Source organism: Sminthopsis crassicaudata, chromosome 2, assembly GCF_048593235.1.
Source record: "Sminthopsis crassicaudata isolate SCR6 chromosome 2, ASM4859323v1, whole genome shotgun sequence".
Classification (NCBI taxonomy): domain Eukaryota; kingdom Metazoa; phylum Chordata; class Mammalia; order Dasyuromorphia; family Dasyuridae; genus Sminthopsis; species Sminthopsis crassicaudata.
The window spans coordinates 539490077-539515393 of NC_133618.1; the positions used below are offsets into that span (position 1 = coordinate 539490077).

A 25317-nucleotide genomic window follows, 5' to 3' on the forward strand; every position below is an offset into this window, starting at 1 on the left:
AAACTACAAATCACCTAATATGGGACAAAGGCATCTTAGGGAAGACCAAAAATGCCAAGTATTTTAATTCCCATATGAAATCACTGAGTTTTTAAACTATCTAAACAAAGAACTTTTTTTTCATCTCCAAATAAGATTTAATATTAGTTTTTAAAGCATTTGAGCATTTAACACACACAAACATGGACCTAAATATCTTTTTTGAAAGATATGACTGATACATTTTCCTTGTATTTAAGATGATATTCTATTAAACATACATATATATATTTAAAAGTTTGATGAAATACTTTAAAAGATATTATATGGCAGCATTTTGTTCTACCAAATCACATTACTTTTATAATCAATAAAGACAATGAGATTTTATATTCTCTACAATTTTCAGTTAAATTATGAAATGGTAAAGATGTGATTCCTTGTTAAATAAAGCTTCTTTGGTCCCTGCAAATGATGTCCTTGGCTCAACATGGTTCCTGGGCAGCTATTTTCATTAATAAACACAGAATTCTTAAGACTTACAGATTATTTTGGTTCATTTTCTTTCAAATCAAAATATTTTTAGAAAAGGTAATTTGCATTTGAGCTCTACACTAAATACTAAAGTACTCAAATGAATCTTACCTCCTTGAAGTATTTTAACCACTGAATGAAATATTTTTGCACAATAGATAAACCATATTACATAGAACTTTTTGATTTAAAAATACTTATTCATTTTTAACTACTAATTTACATTCTGAAAACAAATGTCATTCTATCATGTTAAGCCTTATAAAACAAACTCTCCATGCTTAATAAAAATTTGCCTTTGGACAAGTTACTTTTTCAGGCTTTCTCATCTGTAAAAAAAGGAGGTTGGATTGGATGATCTCTGGTTCCTCATAGCTCTGGCGAGCATCAAATATCAGAACATATTAAACATAATTATTATCTATTGTATTAAATCAGCATTACATTGCAAAGGACAACCTATGATATTTGCTTGCAAACTTCAGAACATGCTAAAAAACAAACAAAAAACACAACATAAATAGCTCTTACAGGATATCAACATACTTTATGTGAAATGCACTTTGCTGCAGGCAACCATGTTAGTGAAAAACATTTTTTCTTCAAGACTATTGTTGAATGTTGACTCGGACAGATCTGCAACAAAAATGATATTTTAGTGATTATAGAAACACTCAAAATAATGGTGATGCTGCCCATTTTCATAATTATTAAGAGAAAAATTGTTTTCATTTCACTGTAACAAGTTTGAATAGCAAATGTATATGTAGTATTTTAAGAAAGAAAATCTAAAAACCTAGATTTACAAAGGAGATGGATTTAGAAGAGGATTATTTGAATGAAAAAAGAAGCCTTCTTGGTACCATTTGAAATAAAAAAAAAACTTATCTTATTAATCCAATAACATCACCTTTATGGCACATTTTAAAAGGCATTCTTTTTCATTTTCAAACTCACGAAAAAAGCATGATGTATTCACAATTCAGTTTCTCAGGCTTTTGTTACTACTATCTTTTCTTTATAACAGATATTAAACAGTTCAATTAGGAATCTTTGATTTTCTCTATTTATTTCTATTATTAAGCATTTACTGATACAGTACAAGGCACTACAATACAAAACTAGGCCATAATGATGATAATAATTAGCTTGTCCAAAGCTCTTTAACTGCTTGCAAGGCACTTTACAAAACATCATCTCATTTGATCCTCATAAGCCAAGAGGTAAATGCTATGTTTTTCCTCATTATATAGATGTAGAAACTGAAAGAGACAGAATTAAGTGACTTATCTACTACTACTTAGCTAATAGTGTGTTTTTAGGATGGCTCTGAACTCAAGACTTTCCTGCCTTCACATCCCTACTATTGCATCCACTGCCACACTCAGCTTCCTAACTATACTTCCCGTTTACTCCACATCCTTTTCTTCACAACTTGGTATGGCTCAAAATGTATCCCTACTGGGTCTTCTGGGTTTTTTCTCTCTCCTCTAAGTACTGATTTATTAAACACATTCCAGGTACATCATTAGATTACCTCAAGAAGCAGAAATATGGTGAACAGAAAGGTCATATCTAAAATTATGATGATACAAGAAGTCCATCTCTCCAGGGGCAGTCAGGTAGCGTAGTAGACAGCATACTGGGTCTGAAGCCAAGAAGCCTCATTCATCATCTTGAGCTCAAACTTGGCTTCAGACTTAATAAGCTCTATGACAAGAAGTCACTTACTCATGTTTGCTTCAGTTTCCTAATCTATACAATAACCTGGAGAAGGAAACAGCAATCCAAGCCATTATCTTTAAGTAAACACCAAGTGGTTTCATAAAATGTTGGAAACCAACTGAACATACTTTTTAATTTTGCTTTCTTTTGGGTTTTTAACTATGTGCCAAAATAGTTGAAGTCGAATAGCATAACTGTTATTCTAAATAGCTCCATTAAATAGTAAATAACCTCTATTTCTGCTAATACTTTAAGTCAATGCTAGGTCATTCTAACAAATACCCTACTTTACTCTGAAATTCCTTTATCTTATCATTCATTCCAGCTTTCTCCATTTTATGATCACTCCTCATCCACATTAAAACCTTTAGACTCCTCCACCCCTCAGTTCTTTCCTAGGCCATCAACCTTACAAAGGCTAGTCTCCTTCCTTCTCTAAGGCAAAAAAGTTTAACTCTACGTAGGGCTTATTTTTATCTTTATCTCATCAAGTCTTACACCAAGCCAAAACCTTGAATTACTTCTATCTTATCCAGATACTCCTATTTATATGGTACTATACAGCTAAAAGAGAAAAAACAAAAACAAAAACATGTTGACTGGGTCCACATTTATGTAACCACAATCTCAATTAGGCCCTCCATAATATCAAAGCATTCTGTATTACAATTCCCTAATTAATTTACTCTCTCACTTGCCACAGCACCTTTTCCAAATAGTTTCATTTCTCCTCAAACCTGCAATGTTATCAAAGCTTTTGTAACTACCAAATGTAATTAATGGCCTTTTCTAGACCACCTTCTTTTTGCTCTTTGTATGTTATCTCATCATGGATTCAATTATCTGTCTCCTGGACAAGAAATTCACCAGAAGGTAAATGTAGCAACAAATTGGTGGATGTTCTAGGGAAGCAGATTTCAGCTTCATACATACAGAAAAGGTAAAATTTCTCCACAGTGAAATAAATTGCCTCATGAGATAAAAATTCTCAATTAATGGAAATGTTAAAGTAGAGACTGGCTGATATTTGGTACAGATGTTATAGATATTTATGCTTCACATATGATTGAACCAAGTAATCTGTAGCTAGTCAACATAGTGGTTGAACATGCAGATGGCAAATCTCAAGCTTAAATAAAGCCTTATATATATATTTAGTAACTATGGGAACATGGGTACCTCCTTTTAACCTATTAGTCTCAGTTTCCTCATCTATAAAATAATAACAGCACCTACCTCTCAGGATTCCTGTGAGAATAACATACACTATCTGTAAATTGCTTTGCAAAATAAAGTACTATAGAAAGGCTTCCTGGAGCTATTATTTTTAAGACCTCCAATGTACCTTTAAACTAGAAGTCTGTGATATTAAAATAAAAGACATTTTATCTCTAATCCACAGAAATCATCTGTCTTGAGAACCTGAAATCTTTTCTTTAATTCTGGTCACTGTCAAGTTGCTAATATTTAAAATGGCCAAAATACTTTTTTGATACCTCACATTTTTCTAAAACAGCTTTTATCCTACATTTAAAACTAAATGTTTAGAAATAAATATTTGACACAATTATTGGTGGGGCTCTTTACCCTTAATGGCTACAGAACAGATTAAGTATTTTAAGATCAGGCCTAAGAGCTAAAAAATTATATATATCTTTATCTTATTTTTCATTCATTATATCATTTTAATAGTTAAATTAATATAATTCTAAATATTTATTACCTTCTTTGTTGAAATTCAGGTGGCTTATTGATGGAGTGTCACTCAGTTGCCAAAGTGTTTTAACTTCCTTCTGTCCACTATTTATTTCCACTCTCCATTTTTTTGGAGTCTCACTAATTAAAAAGAATAGAAATATTGCATAACATTTTAGTCAAGTATTCTATTTTTAATAGGAGAATAATTTCAGGACAATAAATGCTTACCTCTGATAGAAATTTTTTATGACAATTGGTCTGATTGGCAGCTGAAATGTATGTTTCTCATTGAGAGGGTTTCTCTTATAATATAGAATGCAAGACCTATAAAAATAAAAATGAAAAGTTTTTTTTTTTTAAAAGAATAAAATTCATTCTAAGATAAATATTTTAAAGTTGGGGTTTTTTTAAATGGCAACTGAGGTATAGAAGTTTAGATGGGAAACCTACTGTAATTTGGAAAAAAAGATAATCTTTTGTTCATACAACTGCAGTTAATACATGAACCAAAGGAAAAAAAATTAGCTACGTCTAGCTTTAAAGAGGTGAAGAAATAAAGTACTGTTAGCTAAGAATCAGAATTGGAGAAACATCAGAGAACTTATATGATCTGATGCAAAGTGAAGTAAGCAGAACCTGAACAGCGATTTACACTGACTACAATAATAGTTAAAAAAAAGAGAGAAGGTCTGTAACTAACATGCTGAACTTGAAATATATAACATGGTCTCCTTTTTTTTTCTATTTATCTTATAGGGATATGTTTGTCAAATTAACATTAATAAACATTTTTTAATAAATGAATATGTTGAGGGAAAGAATAAAATACCTAATATATATGGGGGGGGGGGTAAGACGAGAGATTGTAGGTAGGAAATTAAATAAAAGTTTATATAGATGTGTTTACCCCATTATAATTCACATCTAAATAGAATTTTAAAGTTTGCAAAATGCTTTTCCTTTACATCAGTCTGTGACAGGTGGAATACAAATACTACCATCATTTTGCAAATGAGGATGAGGGAGATTAAGGTTAGAGAATTATTCATTGAGAGATTTAAGATTTGAACCAGGTTTCAATGCTCTTATAAAATATAATTTATTTCCTATCTAATTTTGTAAGCAGAGGAAGCTTTGAAGTGTTTTACAATCTGCTTTCACTGAAATGATGAGGGGTAAATCAAAAGGTTCTCCCAATTTCAGTTTAAGATGTTACCTAGCTACATAGAATCAGGACAAGCTTCATACAAGAACAATTCTGCATAACATTTTAGTCAAATAGCTGTCTATAACAATAACAGACTCAGTATTAATAGTCGAATTGCTCACACCACACCTTAGAGATAGACCACCATAATCAGTCTAATCAAAAAATATAATAACATGGGTGATAACGGCAGAATGGTATTAAAACACAAGTTTGAATTATTTCTGAGGACAACTTAGGCATTTAATTATAGTGTCAAAAAAGTTATTAGAAAATAACGGCTACTTACTGTGCTAAAGTGAACAGGATTTCGTGTGGAAGTTTAAGGTATATCATGCAACTGATCACAACTTCCAGAATGTGGTGGAGTTTTCTAACACGACGCACTTGTTCTTGGGTATCTATGGATGTGGAAATAAAGTAATCCTGAAAGGGGAAAAAAAAAAAGGAGGGGGTAAATGGAGTCTTTGCAAAGAAGCCCCAGTCTAGAAGCCTGAGGGGAGAAAATAAGGAAGACAGAGATAAAGAATGTATGTATTCCAACATTATTCTTGAACTACACATTTTAAATAGTCTAGGTAAATCATTTTATACATTCTACACAAAGAGGCAAAATGACTTCTCAGTTAAGTTCCAAGAAATAACATAACATTTGCTTAAAATGAGATCTCTACAAAGGGAAAAAAAATATATACATATCATATAGTCAATAAAAAAATAAAAGATTATAGGTCATGCTTATATCAAATACTTTAGGGGAAAAGTGAAAGGAGCAAAAGTACTATCTTTAGATCAGTACAATCCCTTTCAACTATAAAACCTGATGCTCTGAAGACACAAAGGGGTTTTATGGGTATTATGGATATGGGTTGTGTGTGTCCATGTGTGCATATACACACACACACACAGGGAAGTGGAGCGGAGAGAGACTGAGACAGGGACACAGAGACAGAAAAAGTATCGCATTTCCAAATGGATGTCTTAATTAAATTCAACATAGCCAAGAGAAGTCATTATCTTTCTAACAAATGCATCTCCTCTGAAATTCTCCATGCCAAGGGAATCACCACATTCTTCTATCACATAGGTTCATAACCTCAAAATCATCCTTAATCCTAATTCTAACCTTCATCTCATTTAATCAATTACCAAATCTTGTTGATTCTTATCTTAATTCACAAGGCCACTATCCAAAGTTCTTCATCACCTCTTGAAGTATTACAACACTGGAATCCCCAATTCCTTTGCCCTCTCCAATTTATCTTCCAAAGTACCATTACAATATTTAATATCCTTGAAGTTGGTAATTGTTACTTTTTTTCATTAGAGAAATTAAACAAAAGTAAAGAACAACCCGGTTTTCATTCCATGATTTCTGGCAAGGCCTCTTTCAGAACATATATATTAAATAAAATTAATAATTTGAAATAAGCCCTCCAAGACTTCACATGTGCTATTTTGTACAATTGATGTGATTCTCAAATTTTACATAGAACGTTGATAAAAATTTAATGCATGTGTGAAATTTATTTAAATGAATTCTATTAAGCATTTAAAAAAAAAACACTGTAATGTAAACAAATAATTTAATTATTTATTTAATTAGTGTAAATAAATAATTTAGTTTTTCTATAAATATGGGTTATCATACACAGCAAACTTTCATTTACTAAAATATGGACTGAAAAACTCAGTTTTCTGCACTTAACTTTTATAAGATATCAAATTAATTCCAACCAGATATATGTTTATAAAAATAACTGCCAAACTTTCTATAGCAATTATACTATATAATGAGAAAAGTACTGATAATAATGACCTATAGCAACGCAAAATCCTAAAAAAAGCAAAACTTAAAATTTGGATACTCTGAGGTCCTGTGAAACTCATACTTTATGAATCTATGATTTTGTAATTTGCTTCTCCAATACTCTGAATAAAGAGCATTTTCTACATTGGATTTAAGACAAAGTACACTTACATATAAATAATATAAAAGGGCAAAAAAAACCCTGGAGAATGTCAAAATAAACTCACCAAGTGATTCATTGATGCAAGCTCCTTGCCTATTAAAGAAAATTAAATATATGTAAGTGGAAAGCATATCCACAACAATAAAATCATACCTTAAGTATCAAAATGTCTCTCTAAAATTTCTATAATTTTAAAGTACTTCTATGAATTTTTCAAAGTATATACTATCTTAGTGAATATTTTTTAAAAACAAAAGACAATTCAAAAAAAAATGCAGAATGTTATAATTAAGCCAAAATTATCAATGTTATTGTTTATCCTTGAAATTTGCATAGCTTCTGTTTAAAACATTAATATTTAGAGGGGTTCAAGTGTTGGTTTTGCTCAATCAAGTCATATCACAATATCTTATGAAACAATGAATAAAATGTGGAAAGAAAAAAAAATTAAGTATTTGGAGGGTAGGTAATTAGAAATAGTAATGGGGAAATTAAAGAGAATAAAAAACAAATGACTTACCTATGAAAAAGTTAATGTAATCTCTCTTTATTTTGTCCAAACCAACTTCCAAAAGCATTCGAATTGGAGTGGTACCAGTGAGTGGAATTATATCCATGGCTCCATGGTAAGATTGCTGAATATGCTTACTTAGCAAACCACTACTCCCTCTGTGGAGCTAGAAATAAGATATCTCCTTCAGAATATGATATATTAACATCATTTGTGTGAAAATTCAGTTAAACACAATGCTACCTACATGGATCTAAATAATGTTCTGCTTTGTTCTAAAGCACTGTTTCTGGTTTTTTATCCTCATTTACAACTCATTTTAAAAAATCATGTTGCTTTAAAAAAATCATATTTTAAACATGTAAAATATATACATACCCATGGCTGTACATCCCCACGTCTTAAATACTGTAAGATCATTGTAAAGCACGTCACCAAATCTTGATATGAAGCAACACCTTGAAAACACAACGTTATTCCAATATTCACTTTTGTAATATTTTTGCAGTTATAATTTTTTAAAAGTCATTTCAGGTAAAAGAAGAACATTCACTTTGTCAAAGACAACATAGAGGTTAAATCTAAAAATTAAAGGTTTATTAAGTTGATAGTAAATAACTATCTATTCCTCTATTACAAAATGGAATATTAAATGCTTATAATCCTAGCAAGACACAATAAAAAGAGCCCTGGATTTAGAGTTGGAAAATCTGGGTTAGAAGCTTACTCTGCCATTTCTTAGTAAACCTTTATGGACCCACTTGATCTGTATGACACTCAAATTTCCCTGTATAGAAGGTTTAAGTTAGCCTAATTGACTGCCAATTTTTCCACCTCTTACTAACTGAAAGACCCTATATCCAACAATATTCATTTATTTATGGAATTAGAAATTTCCTATGACAAAATATTTTAGGCTTATTAATGAGTGATAATACATATTTCAACTGTTAATGAATAGCTAAGAAGAAACTTGATTAGAATGACTTCCATGCAAATCAAAAGTTTAAAGGGGAAAAAACCTAAGGTGGACATTTTATTTCAACAGATTTGAAAATAAATCTGAAATAGAACAGATAAGATATAGATTTTTTTTTTTTTTTTTTTTTTGCTGAGGCAATTGGCATTAAATGACTTGCCCAGGATCACACAGCTAAGAAGTATCAAGTGTCTGAGGTCACATTTGAACTCAGGTCCTCAAGGGCTGGTACTCTATCCACTGAGCCACCTAGATGCCAAGATAAGATTTATTTTAACAGAATAGATACCCACTCATTCTCATTCTGCACCACAGCTGTTCAGTGAAATCCAGATCACCTCGCACTGTAAAAAGACACTTAATGGAATCGTCAACTGCAGCAGTATCACATTTCAATACCTGAAAAAGAATTAAACTTTAGAAAATACTTCATTTACCAAAATTACAAAGATTTCTAGGTCATCAGAAACAAATTTTAAAACAGTGTCTACATTTGCACAATTCATTTATTAAGTTTAGGCAGATAATACAAAGCTTAATCATAATGATATCAACATTAAAAAGTTTAGGCAGGTAAAAAAGTTTAGGTGCACTACATGGGCGCATGCACACAGACACAAGAGTATTGTTACTGACCAGTTGTTTCAGTCTCATGTCTGACTTTACATAACCTTGTGGACCTCTGAACATTAAGTGTTCCTGGAAAGATACTAGAGTATTATTACAGATTTTTTTAAATGACCATCACATGAGTCTATATAGGGGAAAAACTACTGCACCAAAATTGGAATAAATGTTTTCCATCAGTTTTCCAAAGATACTCAAGTGGTTTGTTGTTTCCTCCTCTAATAGCTAACAGAAGTTAAGGGAATTGCCAAAGTCACAGATTAGAAGTTTCTGAGGCTGAATTTGAACTTATTTCAAGTGCTGTACTCTATCCATTATTTTACTTTGTAAATAGATAGATAGTCGGACTCCTGGAAAGGACTCCAAAAATGGGGTAGTGAATAACTTTCTAAGTTACCTGTTCTGTTTGTTAAATATCTTTCTAGTATTTAATGATGTAACTTCTTTCTATCTCTGTCTCACACATGCAAAAGCACCACTAAAAACCAATAAAGGAGTAGCTACTATAATGGATTCGTTTGAGACAGCATAAAGTCAAAGACCAAGCACATTGTGGAATGAGGAATTATATGTGGAAATTTTTTTTTTTTTCTTTGAGGTTGGGGTTAAATAACTTGCCCAGCGTCACACAGCTAGGAAGTGTTAAGTGTCTGAGACCAGATTCGAACTTGGGTTCTCCTGAATTCAAGGCTGGTGTTCTATCCACTGCGCCACCTAGCTGCCCCTATGTGGAAATTCTTAACAAAAAGTCCACATAGAAACAAGGTTGCCCATTATTACATTATTCAATATTGTATTTATTAGAAACGCTAGCCTTGATTAAAGGAATTAGAGTAGGTAATGAGGAAACCAAATTATCACTCTTTGCAGATGATATGATGAGATGATGGAACCCCAGAGATTCTACTAAAAAGGTATTAGAAATAATTCACAACTTTAGCAAAGTTGCAGGATACACTTTCCATATAAATAAAGTTAGATGTAAATAATTGGAAAAATATCAAGTGCTCTTAGATAGCCGAGTGAATATAATAAAGATGACAATACTACCTAAACTAATCTATTTTTTTTTTAGTGCTATACCAATCAGACTCCCAAGAAACTATTTTAATGACCTAGAAAAAAGTAACAAAATTCAGATGGAAGAACAAAAGATCAAGAATTTCAAGAGAATTAATGAAAAGAAAAAAAAAAAGAAAAAAAATCAAATGAAGGTGGCCTACCTGTACCTAATCTAAAACGATTATAAAGCAGTGGTCACCAAAACCATCTGGTATTGGCTAAGAAACAGATTAGTTGATCAGTGGAATAGATTAGGTTCATAGGACAAAATAGTCAATAACTATAACTATCTTGTGTTTGACAAACTCAAAGATCCCAACTTTTGGGATAAGAATTCATTATTTGACAAAAACTGCTGGGAAAACAAAAAGTTCACATACCTTGACTTTTTTTGCTGAAGTATCAATTCCATCCAACTTACTCTTTAAATCTAAAAATTAAAAAATGGCATTAGTGATTATTCTGTCCTATTTTTTTCCTTCCTTTCAAAGAAAGATAATATTATAATCTTAGCCAATCTGTATTAAAATAGTATACTGAAGTTGCTACAACTGTAGGCTAGAACTGGAAAGAATCCTAAAGACCATCTGATCCAAATCTCCCTCATTTTATAAATGAGGAAGCTGAGGCTCAGAGAGGTAAGACATTATCCTAAAAATCAGTCATGATTAAACCTAGATCTTCTACATATATTTAGTGTTTTTCTCCAATATATCTTTTATCTATCTTGTAAAGTTTCTCAATTTAATCTAGTATCATTACAACCAAATCTAAGTATAATGAACTTCTGAAACGACCTCTCTTTTATACCTTTAAACATAATACTACAAAATACAAAAATAAAAAGCTCTCTATTCCTTAGCCACAATAAGTTTTCCTTAGAGAACTATCACAAAGGCCTGCTTAGACAAACTAAAATGATTTAAATTGACAACAAGCAAGTGAACTAGAAAAACAAATACCATTGAGAAATTCCTGAACAAGGTCAACAGATGATTTAGTCTCCGTAGGTTCAGGCCACTCAGTAATACCAGTTGCCAATCCATCAGCCAAGGCCTATTTGCAGAAAAATACATTGTTCATGCAATCATACAATCAATAAATGTTAATACACCCACTCAAATGGAGGATTCAAAAAGAAAGTAAGACTTTTGCTTAATGAAAGACTATACTCTAATAGGTAGGGAGAAGACCAACACACCTAAAACAATTAGAAAACAATGTGCCTACGAAAAACTATTATTTCATTATACATAATTATATCTCACAAGTATCACATCAAATTCTAGTTATTAGCAAGCACATTGTTATCCAGTGTTTCATAGAATAGCTCGCACTTCTTCCACAGAATCCTATTCTGATAATTCATCATGGCATGGAACTGATTCGGGGTTCCAGTGAACTCAGCTCTGGTAGACTCCAGTATGCTTGGAAAAAACTTTGTATATAACTCTAGCACAGATCGTGTCTAGCATAGCTGAAGTACATAGAGGCTCATTGCCAGCAGGCTGGTCACTTGTGATAAACAAAAAGTGGTTCTTGGTCTTGGATGGCCTTCTTCTGCAGTGATGGCAGAGTGGTAACAGAAGGGGTTAAGAAGGTTCTAACAATAACTGTTTTTAAATAGACTATCAACTTTAATTTGGTTGCTAGTATTCCAAAAGTGAGATTCATGTCCAATGACCAAAAAAGTAGACATGCAAAGGACTAAGTTGTAGCAAACCTGATATTGTCCTTAAAAATAAAATCAGAAGACAAATGAAGTTATAGTTAAAAGTTTTTTCTTTCTAAAGCAAATAACGGACATTTTTTTTTTTAAGTCTCAACCTTTACTTTGAGTCCATCACCTCTTAATCAAGAAGTAGATAGTATGTTTCAATTTGAGTTTTCTGAAATTGTGTTTGGTCATTATGTTGATTAGATTTCCTAAGTTTTTCAAAAAGGGTTTGTCTTTATGATGTTGCTATTATTGTGTAAATTGTTCTGATTCTGCTCACCACCTCAATCTGCATCAGTTCATACAAGATTTTCCATGTTTCCATTCCCTTTATCATTTTTAAACATAATAATATTCCATTACATGCATATATGCATTGCTCAGCCCCTTCCTAGCTGATGCCCCTTCTCCACCAGTTTTCAATTCTTTGTCATCACAAAAAGAGCTGCTACAAATATTTTTGGGTCTTTTAAGGTAATAGTTTTACTGTACAAGCAAAGGTAACAAAAATTATAAATTCATGGGCCATCTAATCACTACACATTGTAGTATCTGATAAATATTACAAGATCAGCATTAGAGGAATTGCATCATTTTAACATTTCATGTAAATGATATAAAGAAATTCTAAGAACTTGTTAAGTTTATCTAAATTAATTCAAAATGTGCTTTTATGCTTTGCCATGTCAATACAAAGGTAGGGACAGGTAAGGATAATGGGAAACGTTTTAAAAGGCATGAGTCTATATGAAGTAATGAGAAATAAGACTAGACATACCACACCTCTATCATCAAAAACAATTTGAAAAGATTTCAGAGAAGCTACACATGGTGACCAGTGAATGATGCCACACATATACAAAAAGTTGATTATTTTTGATAAACAGGAAAGGATGTTTCTGAACGATTTGGGTATGATCAAACCAACTTGTCAGATACAAATCAATCACCATCGAAGAGACCTAACAGCCTTTACCACACTTAAGGGAACATTTTACTTTATAGACAGGAAAAGATAATAACCAAAGAGAATAGTGATTTAGAATATAAACTCATTTGTAAAAACTATACAAAAAAGAAGAATTTGAATAATACGGTCTTAAACAGCTAAGAAAACCAGTGAAAGGTAAAAATATTTTAAAGATAGTTGAATGACACACTTAACTAGCCAAAGTTATCTTGAGGGAATTTAAAGATGAAAACACAAGATAGATTAAAAAAAAAAATTAGAAAAGCCAACAAAGAGTTTTATTAACAAAACTTGTTTTTTCCAAAAAACAGCAGAGTCACCACACTTGGCCTCAAACAAACTCAAGATGAAAAAAAAGAAAATGTTGGGAAAAAGCTATTATAAAAATTTTTTTTCAAAAAGAAAGAAAACAATTATGGGAAAATCAGACAAATTACTCCAAGTATACATAAGAGTAACATTAAGAATAGATCTGTGTTGGAGGTGACAACTTAATTGGCTTTATTTAAGGTACTGAGATTCACAAACTGGTTGAGGGAATAGAAAATAAAGAAAATGTGTGTGTAGGGGGGAGGGGGAGAAATCTCAGAACTTACTAATTAATGCCTCTCCCCTCAAAAAATTTATATCAGCTAACTTATATGCGTACATAAAATTTTTAAGAACTAATGTCACACACATATATATATAGTAAATTAAATGAAGCCATTTGTAGGGAAATGACATCACTGGGCATGATTGTAATATCCATCAGTGAAGGAACAATATAAACTGAAACTATCTTAAGTCTATCCCAACAGCTTACATTTGTATAGCATATTACTATTATATGATATTTCATTTGGTGCTCACATCTGAGAGGTAGATGTTATATTACTATTTCCATTTTGCTTAAGTCAATGAGGTTAAATGACTTGAATATACAATATACAATCTCAAATAAATCACATATTTACCATTACACTGATAATTGAATTGTGTGGAGAACACAACATTCTATATGTATTGTTCGTATTTTTACAAAATTGTTAGGCAGAACAAGCAAGGCATCTCCCCACTTATACTTGAAAATTATTCAAGATTTTTTGTAAGATGTAAAAGATTACTTGTTTGTTCTATATTATATTATAATATATTATAACCTATAATAGATATTAGCCAATGCATAATTTAAGAGACCTGTTTGCTCGCCAAAAGCATGTCAGTATCATAAAGGCAATCCAATGTAGAGTCCAAGTTGAAGAGGTATTTTCTATTAATATGGTGAGGTCCTCCAGAGGTTCTTGTTTGTTGCTATCACTCTGCTAGTTACATTAAACCAGGAAACACTGCTGAACCTCCTAGAAAGGACTTCCAACCCCTCAAAAAAAATCTGGCATAATTCACACCCTCAAAAAATGAAGTGAATGAAACAATTATGTTTGTTATATCATACAATTACATAATCTATAAAGTTAATCCATTAGTATTTATGAGTCTTATAAAAATAGTTTATATGGAAATGCGGGGCACAAAATTAAAACACTAATTTCCACGTACTGCAGAATATATTTAACCTATATCATATTACTTGCTGTCTTGGGGAGGAAGGAAATATGAGGAAGAAAATTTGGAATAAAAAGTCTTATAAAAACAATGTTGAAAACTAAATTTACATATATTTGGAAAAATAAAATAGTACTGAGGGGGGGGAAAAAGATATTGCAGAGCTCCTTTTAAGAATTCAAATTTTACCACCACCACCATACCACCATTATCTAAACTATCAATTTGGAGTTATTTTTTAAAAGTCACTAATATCCCTACATGTATTCATAAATCACTAAGCTAAACCAAAACCCCAAGGTAGCAAGAAAAAAAGAGACTTATATTCATAGAAGAATGTCTCATGGTACAAAAGAACAAAAGACATGCCTATTGATTGCAGAATGGCTAAACAAATTATGAAATATGACTGGATTAAAATACTTATGGTGCTGTTTAAAAAAAAAAAAAAAAAGTGACTTCAGAATTTTTCAAATTTTTCTTAAAAAAAGACTTCAAGGAAGCACGGGAAGACTTACATGCACTGTTAAAGAACCAGGAACACAATATAAACAATGACTGCAACTAAGTAGAAAAAGGAAAAAAACAAAAATGCAAAATTTAATGCTGTGTAATTATAATGACCAAACTTAAATTTAGAGGAGTTTAGAAATTTCCTGTCTTTCCCTTTGCAGAAGGAGGGATATAGGGGTGGGGAAGTGGAATATTTCATATATGGTTAGTCAACTGAAGAAATTGGTTGGTTTTGTTGCATTACATTTTTCCAATTCTTGTTACAAATAAAAGACTTTTTTTTTTTCCCCCCTGAGGTAATTGGGGTTAAATGACTTGCCCAGGGTCACATAGCTAGGAAGTGTTAAGTGTCTGAGACCAAATTTGAACTCAGGTCCTCCTGACTTCAAGGCTGGTGCTCTATCCACTATGCCACCTACTTGCCCCAGCCCTTTTAAAAAAATATTAATACTCTTACAATGCTTTTGATTGCAATGAGTCATTAACGTATTACAATCTCGAGAAAACTAAAAATGAGTATTGGAGAGACCCATGGAGAGATAACATAATGGGAGATAAAAAGACTGCGACATAATAACTAAGAAAACCTAAGAGGACTAGAGTAAAAATCATCATCTGGAAATGACATCACTGGGCATGATTGTAATATCCATCAGTGAAGGAACAATATAAACTGAAACTATCTTAAGTCTATTCGAACAGCTTACATTTGTATAGCATATTACTATTATATGATATTTCATTTGGTGCTCACATCTGAGAGGTAGATGTTATATTACTATTTCCATTTTGCTTAAGTCAATGAGGTTAAATGACTTGAATATACAATCATAGGGACAATATCTGAGGCATTAAAAACAGTCTTCATGATCAAGTTCAACATTCTTATTTATTATGCTGTAGCTGGTATATGAATAATTTTATATTTTGATAATTTTAATTTTACTCCCCATGTGAAATTTCAGACATTAGTATGATGATTTATAACTCTGTTGAGTGTGTGTTAAATAATCCAACGATCTTAAGTCTAAATATTTCAACTATAGAAGAAAAAGTAAATTTCATGTTAGTTAAAGATATTATGTAATGACAATTTCATTGAAATATAAAAACTTGCAATTGATACTCACAATTAGAAATTTCAGTTCTCTATACAGATGGTACAAAGGGCTTCTAGGATCTCCAGGTTCCACTTTAATATTCTGAAAATTACCCATAGATAAGTTGTTAGTACTAATATCTTACATGTCATTAAATTTTATAATTACATTTCAAAATTCTACATACTCTCCCCCTTTCCCTCCCCATAAACAGCAATAAAAACTTAATCTTATAATTCCATTGTAGTGTGCATGTCTAATACTGTTAAAGATGAGAAGAGTAAAGGAGTAATTACAGGCAGAACACACTGTTCACCCAATACTCATGCTATCCATGGGTATTTCAAATCTTTCCTGACCCCAGAAAAACAAATGTGAACTCAAGCCACTACACCCTCTATCTTGATATGCACTCTCTTGAAAGATGCTTGTGTCCGTCTGTCTCTTCCCGACCTACAATCAAGAACCTACATTAATGATTTTTTTCAAATGCTCTCCTATAATTTTCATTGAATTTGAAAGAGTTACAAGAAGAAATAAGACTTAAATATAAGGCTTATGTTAATGAATAAATTATGTCTAATTAACATTAATCATAACTACTTATTATTAAAGCAGGTCTCAATATTTAAAATCAGTCACAAAATTACAAATTATTTTTTAAGTCTCTATCCTTTCTTCTTAGTAGCCTAGCTCACCCTAGTCCCAGATGAATATTTCTAAATTCTAGTACTACTCTCCTCCCCATTAAGGAAGAAGAGAATGGAAAAAAAGGAAAGGGAAGATCCCTTTTTCCTCCATTTATGACTAACTTCAAAAACTCCCATCAATTAGTCAAATGCTCTCTTTAGTGTTATGAAAATTCAATTTTATTATTTAAAAATAAAAGATGATTTATACTAAATGATAAAAGGATTTCAGCTACAACACAAGCATTTCTGAATGGTCAAAACAGAAAGAGGCTGGTTCATGGGATAAAAAAAGAGAATTTTTATGAGACCTGGATAAAGTAAATAAAAGGGGGGAGGGGGAGAGAAATTATTTCCTACCAATACTGAAGCAGAAGTGAGAGGAGGTGTTTGGAGAAGCACATCCACAGGACTCCATGAAATATCCAAACCAATTGTAGTGTATGAAAAGGGAATTGAATCATCTAAAGGAGTGGATTTAAATAGTTCATATTGAGCAAAACCTCTGGTTGTTACCTAGTGGGGGAAAAAAGCATCATAAAGTCTACATAAAGGAGAGACTGATAATAGAAGACAGTTAAATTTTTTTTCTTAAGGATACCAAAATCAGATATAGCTTTTCTATCTACTTTACAACTATTTCATCTACAAATCAAGAAACATTTTAAATTTATTTTTCTCCTAGACTACAAGTTAACATTACAAAAATAGTGCCAATTAGAAATCTTAACAATAAAAGCTTCTACAGAAAGATTTTAAATTTTAAATAAAAACTTTAAAGTGACTACATAAGAGAACAATTAAAACACATACGGTAGATGACTTATGTCTTATATTTTAAATAAAAACTTTAAAATGACTACACAAGAGAACAATTAAAACACATACGGTAGATGATTTATGTCTTTTTAGGTGTGAACTTTTCAATTCTTCAAGGTTTACAGAAGAGTTTTTTTCAGGTGTGGGACCTAAGCAGGGGGAAAAAAATCTCATGATTAAAATTCCAGTTTAGGTTTAGAACACTCAAAAGAAAAAGATTAATATTTCAAAGTAATGTGTACCCACAGCACCGAATTTGGAATTTGTGGAACCATATATTTTGTCAGAACAGTGCTTAGAAAGTCATCCAACCTTTCCATTTTACAAGAATAGGAAATTAAGGCACTGAAAGGTTAAGTAACTTTCCCAAAATTAAAAACTGGTAGAAATGGTTAGAGGATTAGAGAACTAAGATTCAAATAATGGCCCTTTTTAAAAAATCAACTTGTTGGCCTTGTATCTATCAAACTCTCAGGATTCCAGTTTCCTAATATGTAAAATGAAGGCTTAGAAAAGGTGACCTATAATATTCCTTCTAAGTCTAGGATTCTGAAAATTTTTAAAATTTGGAATTAGTATTTCAGTGTTCACCAAGAACAGCACACTGTGAAAGGAATTAAACTCTTAATACTAAACTTTTGAGGCTATTCATAGCATGGTTAATATGACCTTATTTCTAGCCATGTGATCCTGAGCCTATCACTTAACCCCAATTTTGGGGAGGGGGGGAAGAGGGCAATTGCTTAAAACAGCTCTAGATTTTTATTTATTCTAATTTTATTTGCATGCTGTTCTTTCAAGTAACGTCTGTTAAAAAAAAAAAAAAAAAAAAAAAAACCCACAATTACTTTATAACCCTTAAAATCTCACCTTTACATGTGACCACTTGCAAGACAATTCCTGTGATGCCTTTCTTTGTTCTAATAGGTTCAGCACCTAGCCAACAGGTACTTTCAGGATCTGAGCTGTCACATTTTACCCACAAGGGAGGAAGAGGCTTAACTGGCCTTTTAATCTTCAAATGGGTCATATTAGGATTTTGTGTCATTGTGTAAAGTCCAATCAGCTGCCTAGAAAACAGAAATTCAAAGAATTTTAGATACAAACTGGGGTTCAAGTTGAAAATTTTGATTCTGGCAAATCCTCAGTTTCTTATGAATATGAGCTATAACTTGTTTAAAATAACACTCAACTGTGTTATTTTAAAGCTGTAAGAAATCACTTCATATGAAGTTTTTTGTATCCCAGTGCCTAGCACCTGGGGGTACTGTGGAGTTAGTTAACAATTAATACTCTTAACTGAATTCTTTTCTTTACAACAGCAATAAGAAATGGTATTAGAGAACAAAGTTTCAGACAATTAAAAAGATTAAAGTCATGAAACTATTAAATTCTAAAAGAGGAGGGCAAGAAGAGGAATCAAGAATACTTTTCATTTTTCACTGAGATGGATGTCATATGTCATATTGTCATACTTGTCATATTTTCTACCTATATTTGGAAATCTTGGCGTAAATTTTACTACTGGGAGAACAGAAGTACAGACAAAACGGGTGTGCAATATTGCATACACTGTTAGATATGGTCGTTTATCTTAGTAAATTGTTTTTCTTTGTCATAGACAAAAGAGTCTCTGGAAGAGGTTTAGAAGAGAATTACTGGAATTTTAAAAGGGCATCAATAAAACTTTAAAAACAAATTTAAAACCCCACAAATTCACATGGATGAAAATGATTAGCTAATAAGATTATATACAGTGAAAGACAACCTAAGAAAAACTGGGTCTGAGATTTTCTTGGCAGTGAACAAGTTATTTAACTACTTTTCCTCATATCTGAGATATAATACTTGTATAATTTAAGTCACAAAATGTTATTATGAGAAAAACACTTGAAAATTGCTAAGTTCTATATCAATGTAAGTTATTATTCCTATGTTCTTTATTTCTGAAACTATTTGAGGGAATAAAACACATTTTTAAAAAGTTCTCTCCTTTAAAAAAAAAAAAAAAAACTTAAAAAGGAAACTCACCTGGCTCTCTTAACAGGTAAAGCAAGTGGTCCAGAATTTCCATTCATGGGTAAATCAGAAATAACCGATTCTTCAGACTGTGATTCTTCCATATTCTCAGTTTCTTTTTCTTTTGAACGCTTTCATAAATATTTTTAGTATTATTAGATTAAGGGTCACAATTAAGATGAAAACTCACTACATTAAAACTGAGGATAATTGAGGAAAACATTTTCATGAATATCCAAAGACAGAAAAAAAAGTTGATAGAATCAAACCCAAAGCACAAAATAGTTGACTGTTGAACTGGTGACTGGACCATTACTCACTTTCCTAGAATAAAGATACTATATTCTTTCTTATCAGTAGCACCCCTAATTAAAGGCTCTCTTGTTTTCCCCCCAATCATTTCCACAGCTATCACCTGAGACTTAAAGGGGGACTACTTCTTTTGACTCTAAGATAGCAGCTTTCTACCTTGGATCTGTACATCCTCAAATCAATTACATCCTACTCTTCCTGTCATTTAGAATACAAGTATTTTATCCAGAATATACATAAGATCCTCAAAGTACAAACCATACCTATTTCATCCTTGGTATGTGTTTCTGTCAATGTCACTTCATTGACATTGACACTTCATCAATAAAGACCCTTGACTCCCTGTACCTTTTTCAGTCACAGACACCGGTAAAGTTTAAGCAGTTGTTATAGCCAAAAAATCCATCACATCATGATTAACTTTCTCATGATGTGAGCTAGCTGATCTGAACTGTTAGACTGATCCCTGAATGATCGATGGAGTTCTATGCCTACTCATCATTGAAAGCATTACAGCTTACCTATTGCTCACTTCCCATTTTAATCTCAAAGGCACGGGAGGATTCTAACATAAAAGAAGCTATGTCTACGATGAAATACTAGAAATATTTGATGATGGAAATGGACATGAAGAGTCTTGGAATAAGAATCTATTACTATGGGCTTATTGTGCTTTGACTCAAGACAAGTCATTTTGCCCTGCTGGAGGTGTGACTATATGGACTGCCAAAGTTCCTTTCATCTCTCCCTACAGCTTCATTATTAGGGTCTCACAGTTGATTTTTCTCTCCTGCAGGATAGTGAAATGGATAGCATGAAATGGAGGGAATTGGAGCCACAAAGCCCTGAAGTCAGAGCCAGTTTCTGACAATTCCCTGACTATGTGACCTTGAGCAGGCACGTGTCCTCACTTGTAATATGAGAGGATTAAACTGAATGCTTTCCAAGGTCTCTTCTAGCTCCATATCTATAATCTTGTGAACCCTAAAATCAGGCTGAATTATACTCTAAGCAATGATTAAGCCCTCCAAGAAGAATTTCCATCTGGTCCTTTATCTACACAAACTCTTTTACTTTTAGCAAGATAGCTCCTGGCTATAGCAAAAAAGATAACCATTCAAGACACAAATTCACAATGTGCAGGCAGGGGAACATATCATAATATCTCTATGTTCCTAATGTTCTGAATCAGATGGTTCTTAGGGAACAACCAGCTCCAACTTTCTAATTGCTATTTCTTTGCACTCTGAGGAAAACTTATCTAACATATGATTTGAAGTTTAGTCTCAAAACTGGCGAAAGAAATGAAAACTGGTAAGACTGTTGCATTAACAACTCCTATGGCACCCAAACAATTTTGAAGCATTTAACACTTTTCAAGTGCCCATTTCAATAGGAATTTTCAAAGAAAATAAATATTTGCTTTGTGACCTCTACCCTAATAGCTTCAAGTATATTATTTTGTCCCTGGCACACTAAAATGAACTCTAATAAAAACAAAGCAGTTTATATTTGATCTCATTTCTCACCAAGCTGTACTACTTTGGAACTTCTTTGAATTTCCTACCCTGCTCCAGGAAGCTCATTATTGGGAAAACATTATCCTTAAAATTCACATCAGCTCCTTACTATCCTGTTTCTCAAATTGATAGCTAGAGCCATAGTGGCAGGCTCAGAACAATTCATTTCTCATTTATCTGAACTACTTGAGGATGTCTCAGATTTTTGCACTATGCTGCTCCTATGGCCCCTTTTCCTTCTTTCCCACTCATCCTTTTCAGCTTTTTTTGGGGGGGTATCTTTCCCCCATTAGAATATCAGATCAAGGGCAGTAATTATCTTTCTTTTTTCATATTTGTATTCTTAGCACTTAACTCAGTGTGGCATGTATTAAGTCATAATAAATCCTTACTGACCTAGAACTATGACACAAACCAGATTAGGACAAGGTCAAATAGCTATAAAAGGGGAAAACAAATTATTCCAGTTGTAAGTTAGTATATAACGATAATGACTTTCAAATATTATCCTTACTCTCCTAATTGGCATTAGTTTTCCATAATTAATCTACCCAGGCCTAACATGCTGTTGTTATAAACATATTAATCAACTGTTTTACGGCTCCAGTTACCAGCCCTGAATCTTCCTGGTCCAAATACCCCGACCTAGCCACCAACTCCCCACAGCTGTACTCTTTATGAGATGGAAATTCCTGAGTGGTAGGGATTGTATTTTGTATTTTCAGCCCTTAAGACTTAGCAAAGTGTTGTCCCATAAGTCTTTGATTTTTTTCCCCATTAATTCATATTTACATAGTAAGACATAGCTTTACACATACTTTCTTATGAAGTAGTCATGTTAGGGAGGCTGAGTAATAATTAACATACTTTGAAAATAAGAGCTGAGACTCAAACTTAAAATTCCAAATCCAGAGAACACCATTATTCATTACATCATTAAGTACAGAATATCAGTATCCTAGAAATTTATTCTGCTTTAATAACAATTAATACACAAAATAAAAGGAAAAATTTAAACATCTATAATTAAAAAGAGAGAGCACTATTTACTAAAATGAAGATCTTTTGAGAACACTCCTAAAGTAACCATATGTGATCATTAAGAATTATACAAAAACCCAGTCCCACTTACCACTTTCTCCATAATAAATCTCATGCCATATCTACTTCCAAAACCTTCCAAAGGATTTGCCCGATTTTCATTAATCAATTTCACTTGGACATCAGTCTGTAAAAAAATATGTGAAATTACACTTTAAGTAGAGTAAATATACATTACTCTAAAGAACTCTAATATTACACAGGAAAATTCTATTTTCACACATTTCAACAATTTATGGAAGCTGCAAGGTAGAGTAAGAAGGATGAATAAATAAGGAGTAAGAAAATGTGGATTCCGATGTTAATTTTGCCACTAACTAGCTATATGTGATTTTTGAAGAAATCATTTCACATCTCTTGGATTGCTTCCCAATTTATTTATTTATTTTTTAATTTTTATTTTATTTTATAATTATAACATTTTTTTGACAGTACATATGCATGGGTAATTTTTTACAACATTATCCCTTGCACTTACTTCTATTCAGATTTTTTCCCTTCCTCCCCCAACCCCCTCCCCCAGATGGCAAGCAGTCTTATATATGTTAAATATATTACAGTGTATTCTAGATACAATATATGTGTGTAGAACCGAATTTTTTGTTACACAGGAAGAATTGGATTCAGAAGGGAAAAATAACAGTTTACATTCATTTTCCAGTGTTCCTTTTCTGGATGTAGCTGGTTCTGTCCATCATTAATCAATTGGAATTGGATTAGCTCTTCTCTATGTTGAAGAAATCCACTTCCATCAGCATACATCCTCGTACAGTATCATTGTTGAAGTGTATAATGATCTGGTTCTGCTCGTTTCACTCAGCAGCTTCCCAATTTATGAGAAAATAAAACTATACTACCTGCAATGGCCCTTATAGATCTAAACTTGTATGGTCAATATTTAAAATTTTAAATTATCTCTTGCTCAAGCTCATCTTTGTGCCTGGTATGTTCTTTTAAAAAACTTTCCCTACATCAATATCAATGCTTCAGAAAATTTGTGAAGAACATAACTCTCCCTCTAATTATTTTGTATTTGCTATCTTTATCACAAAATTGGTAGGTATTCTTTCATGATTGCTAAATTTAGGACTTTAGATCAATATTTCAAATATATTATTTTACAAATTTAAAAAAATAAAACAAACTGAACATTTGCATTTTTAAATTCTTTTATGAAATAATCTAGATTTTTATCCAACTCATAAAAACAAGTATTTTATCCCTTATAAACTCTACAGAATTAAACTACATTTCACCTTCTAAATTAGAATGTTGTATAATTTAATAGAAGCTAAGAAGACATAAGGTGTCACCTACGTTTTTAAGGTTAGTACCAATGGATCATAAAGTAATATGAAAATGATTCGATGAAAAAATGAATATCTCTACATTAAGTAAAAGCATACAAATCTCTGGAGCTGATATGAAGAACTTCCCCTTGATGTGCACAGTGAGCACTTATTAACTAAAATACACAATGTAAATTTTAAGTATGAAGAGAGTTACTTAAAAAAACAATAAACAACTTTATACCTCATAGAAAAATGGCTCTTTCTTTACTTCTTCCATTGCTCTGAAATACAAAAGTGTTAATATGTAATTAGGTGAATTCAGAATAAAAAAATTATTAATGTTTCTATAAAGGTGTATAAAATGCTTTTCTTACAACTGGTAGGCAGCTAGGTGGTGGTGCTATGCATAGAGAACATTGAGAAGTGACAAAAAACTCAGCAAAGAGAACCAAGATATCAGGGAGTGTATGCCATGACATACAAGTGAATTGGATTTAAGTGAGGGAGGGCTGTACAAAGTCACCTGTCGCACTTTCTCTTCCAGAGCCATCTGAGTCTAGTGGCTAGATATAGATCAGGACAACTGGAGATGGCACGGGGTGAAATGGGATTCTTTGGCCTTTTTAAGCTAAGATCTTCAATAGGTCTCGGTTTGACTGAGGCTGAACCCATTAAGTGATTAAGGCTAGGTACAATTAAAGCAAAGAATCTCCTCTTTCACCCAATTCAAAAAAATCTAAATAAGAATCTGGGAGGGGAAGATCCCTGCCAAAGCAGAAATGACTGCTAATCAATCTGAGTCAATCAGGACCCACTAAACAAATGGGAGTTGGCCTAGGACCCAGGAGTAGCTAATAGAATTAAATTAGTTTTGGTTATAAGGCCTGGTCCTTAAGAAAGAAATCTACCCAGTAAAGCCAGTACTTGCTGAAAGTCCAGTGCCCAATTGAGGGCTCTGGCGCAATAGAGAGGGAATATTTGCAACTTGCCTAGCACAAGTGCCTGGTAGAAGAAGCTTAATGATAAAATGCTTGTTTTCTTCCTCCCATCCTATATCCCAAAGACCCGCAGTACCAGCTCTTTTCTAATGGCAAAGAACTGGAAATAAGTGGATGCCCATTAACTGAATATTGATCAAACAAATTATAGTATCTGAATGTAAAAGAATAGTGTTTAAATAAGAAATTATAAAAGTTCAGAGAAATCTAAATTTGTATGAATTAACACAAAAGAACTGATTAGAATCAGAACAATTTATACAACAAATTGTAAAGAGCAATCATTCTGAGACTTGGGGCTTTAATAAACAGCCCTGATTCTAGGATTGATGAAGTATGTTCCTGAAAGAAAAGTAGCAGTCTTGAAAGGTACAGAGACAGACTTTTGTGTCTTGGACATAACTGACCAACTTGGGAATGTTTTTTT

At 32.2% G+C, this 25317-nt stretch overlaps 1 protein-coding gene across 2 annotated transcripts in view; it reads right to left on the reverse strand.

Moving 5' to 3' along the window:
- ZWILCH (zwilch kinetochore protein) overlaps positions 1–25317 on the reverse strand; it is a 29575-nt gene that overhangs the window by 2967 nt on the left and 1291 nt on the right. Inside the window, exons 2-18 of one of the 2 annotated variants that reach the window (XM_074294740.1) lie at positions 24134–24173; positions 22632–22727; positions 19680–19798; positions 18519–18718; positions 17718–17797; positions 17190–17345; positions 16171–16242; positions 11258–11351; positions 10676–10725; positions 8900–9005; positions 8006–8085; positions 7637–7793; positions 7181–7209; positions 5433–5569; positions 4165–4260; positions 3962–4074; positions 1060–1149 (exon numbers count right to left, since the gene is read on the reverse strand). In XM_074294740.1, coding sequence (XP_074150841.1) covers positions 1061–1149; positions 3962–4074; positions 4165–4260; positions 5433–5569; positions 7181–7209; positions 7637–7793; positions 8006–8085; positions 8900–9005; positions 10676–10725; positions 11258–11351; positions 16171–16242; positions 17190–17345; positions 17718–17797; positions 18519–18718; positions 19680–19798; positions 22632–22727; positions 24134–24173 — 1714 coding nt within the window. In that variant the 3' untranslated portion in view covers position 1060. Of the gene's footprint in view, positions 1–1044; positions 1150–3961; positions 4075–4164; positions 4261–5432; positions 5570–7180; positions 7210–7636; positions 7794–8005; positions 8086–8899; positions 9006–10675; positions 10726–11257; positions 11352–16170; positions 16243–17189; positions 17346–17717; positions 17798–18518; positions 18719–19679; positions 19799–22631; positions 22728–24133; positions 24174–25317 lie in introns of both variants that reach the window. The other variant, XM_074294742.1, reaches the window with a different exon arrangement.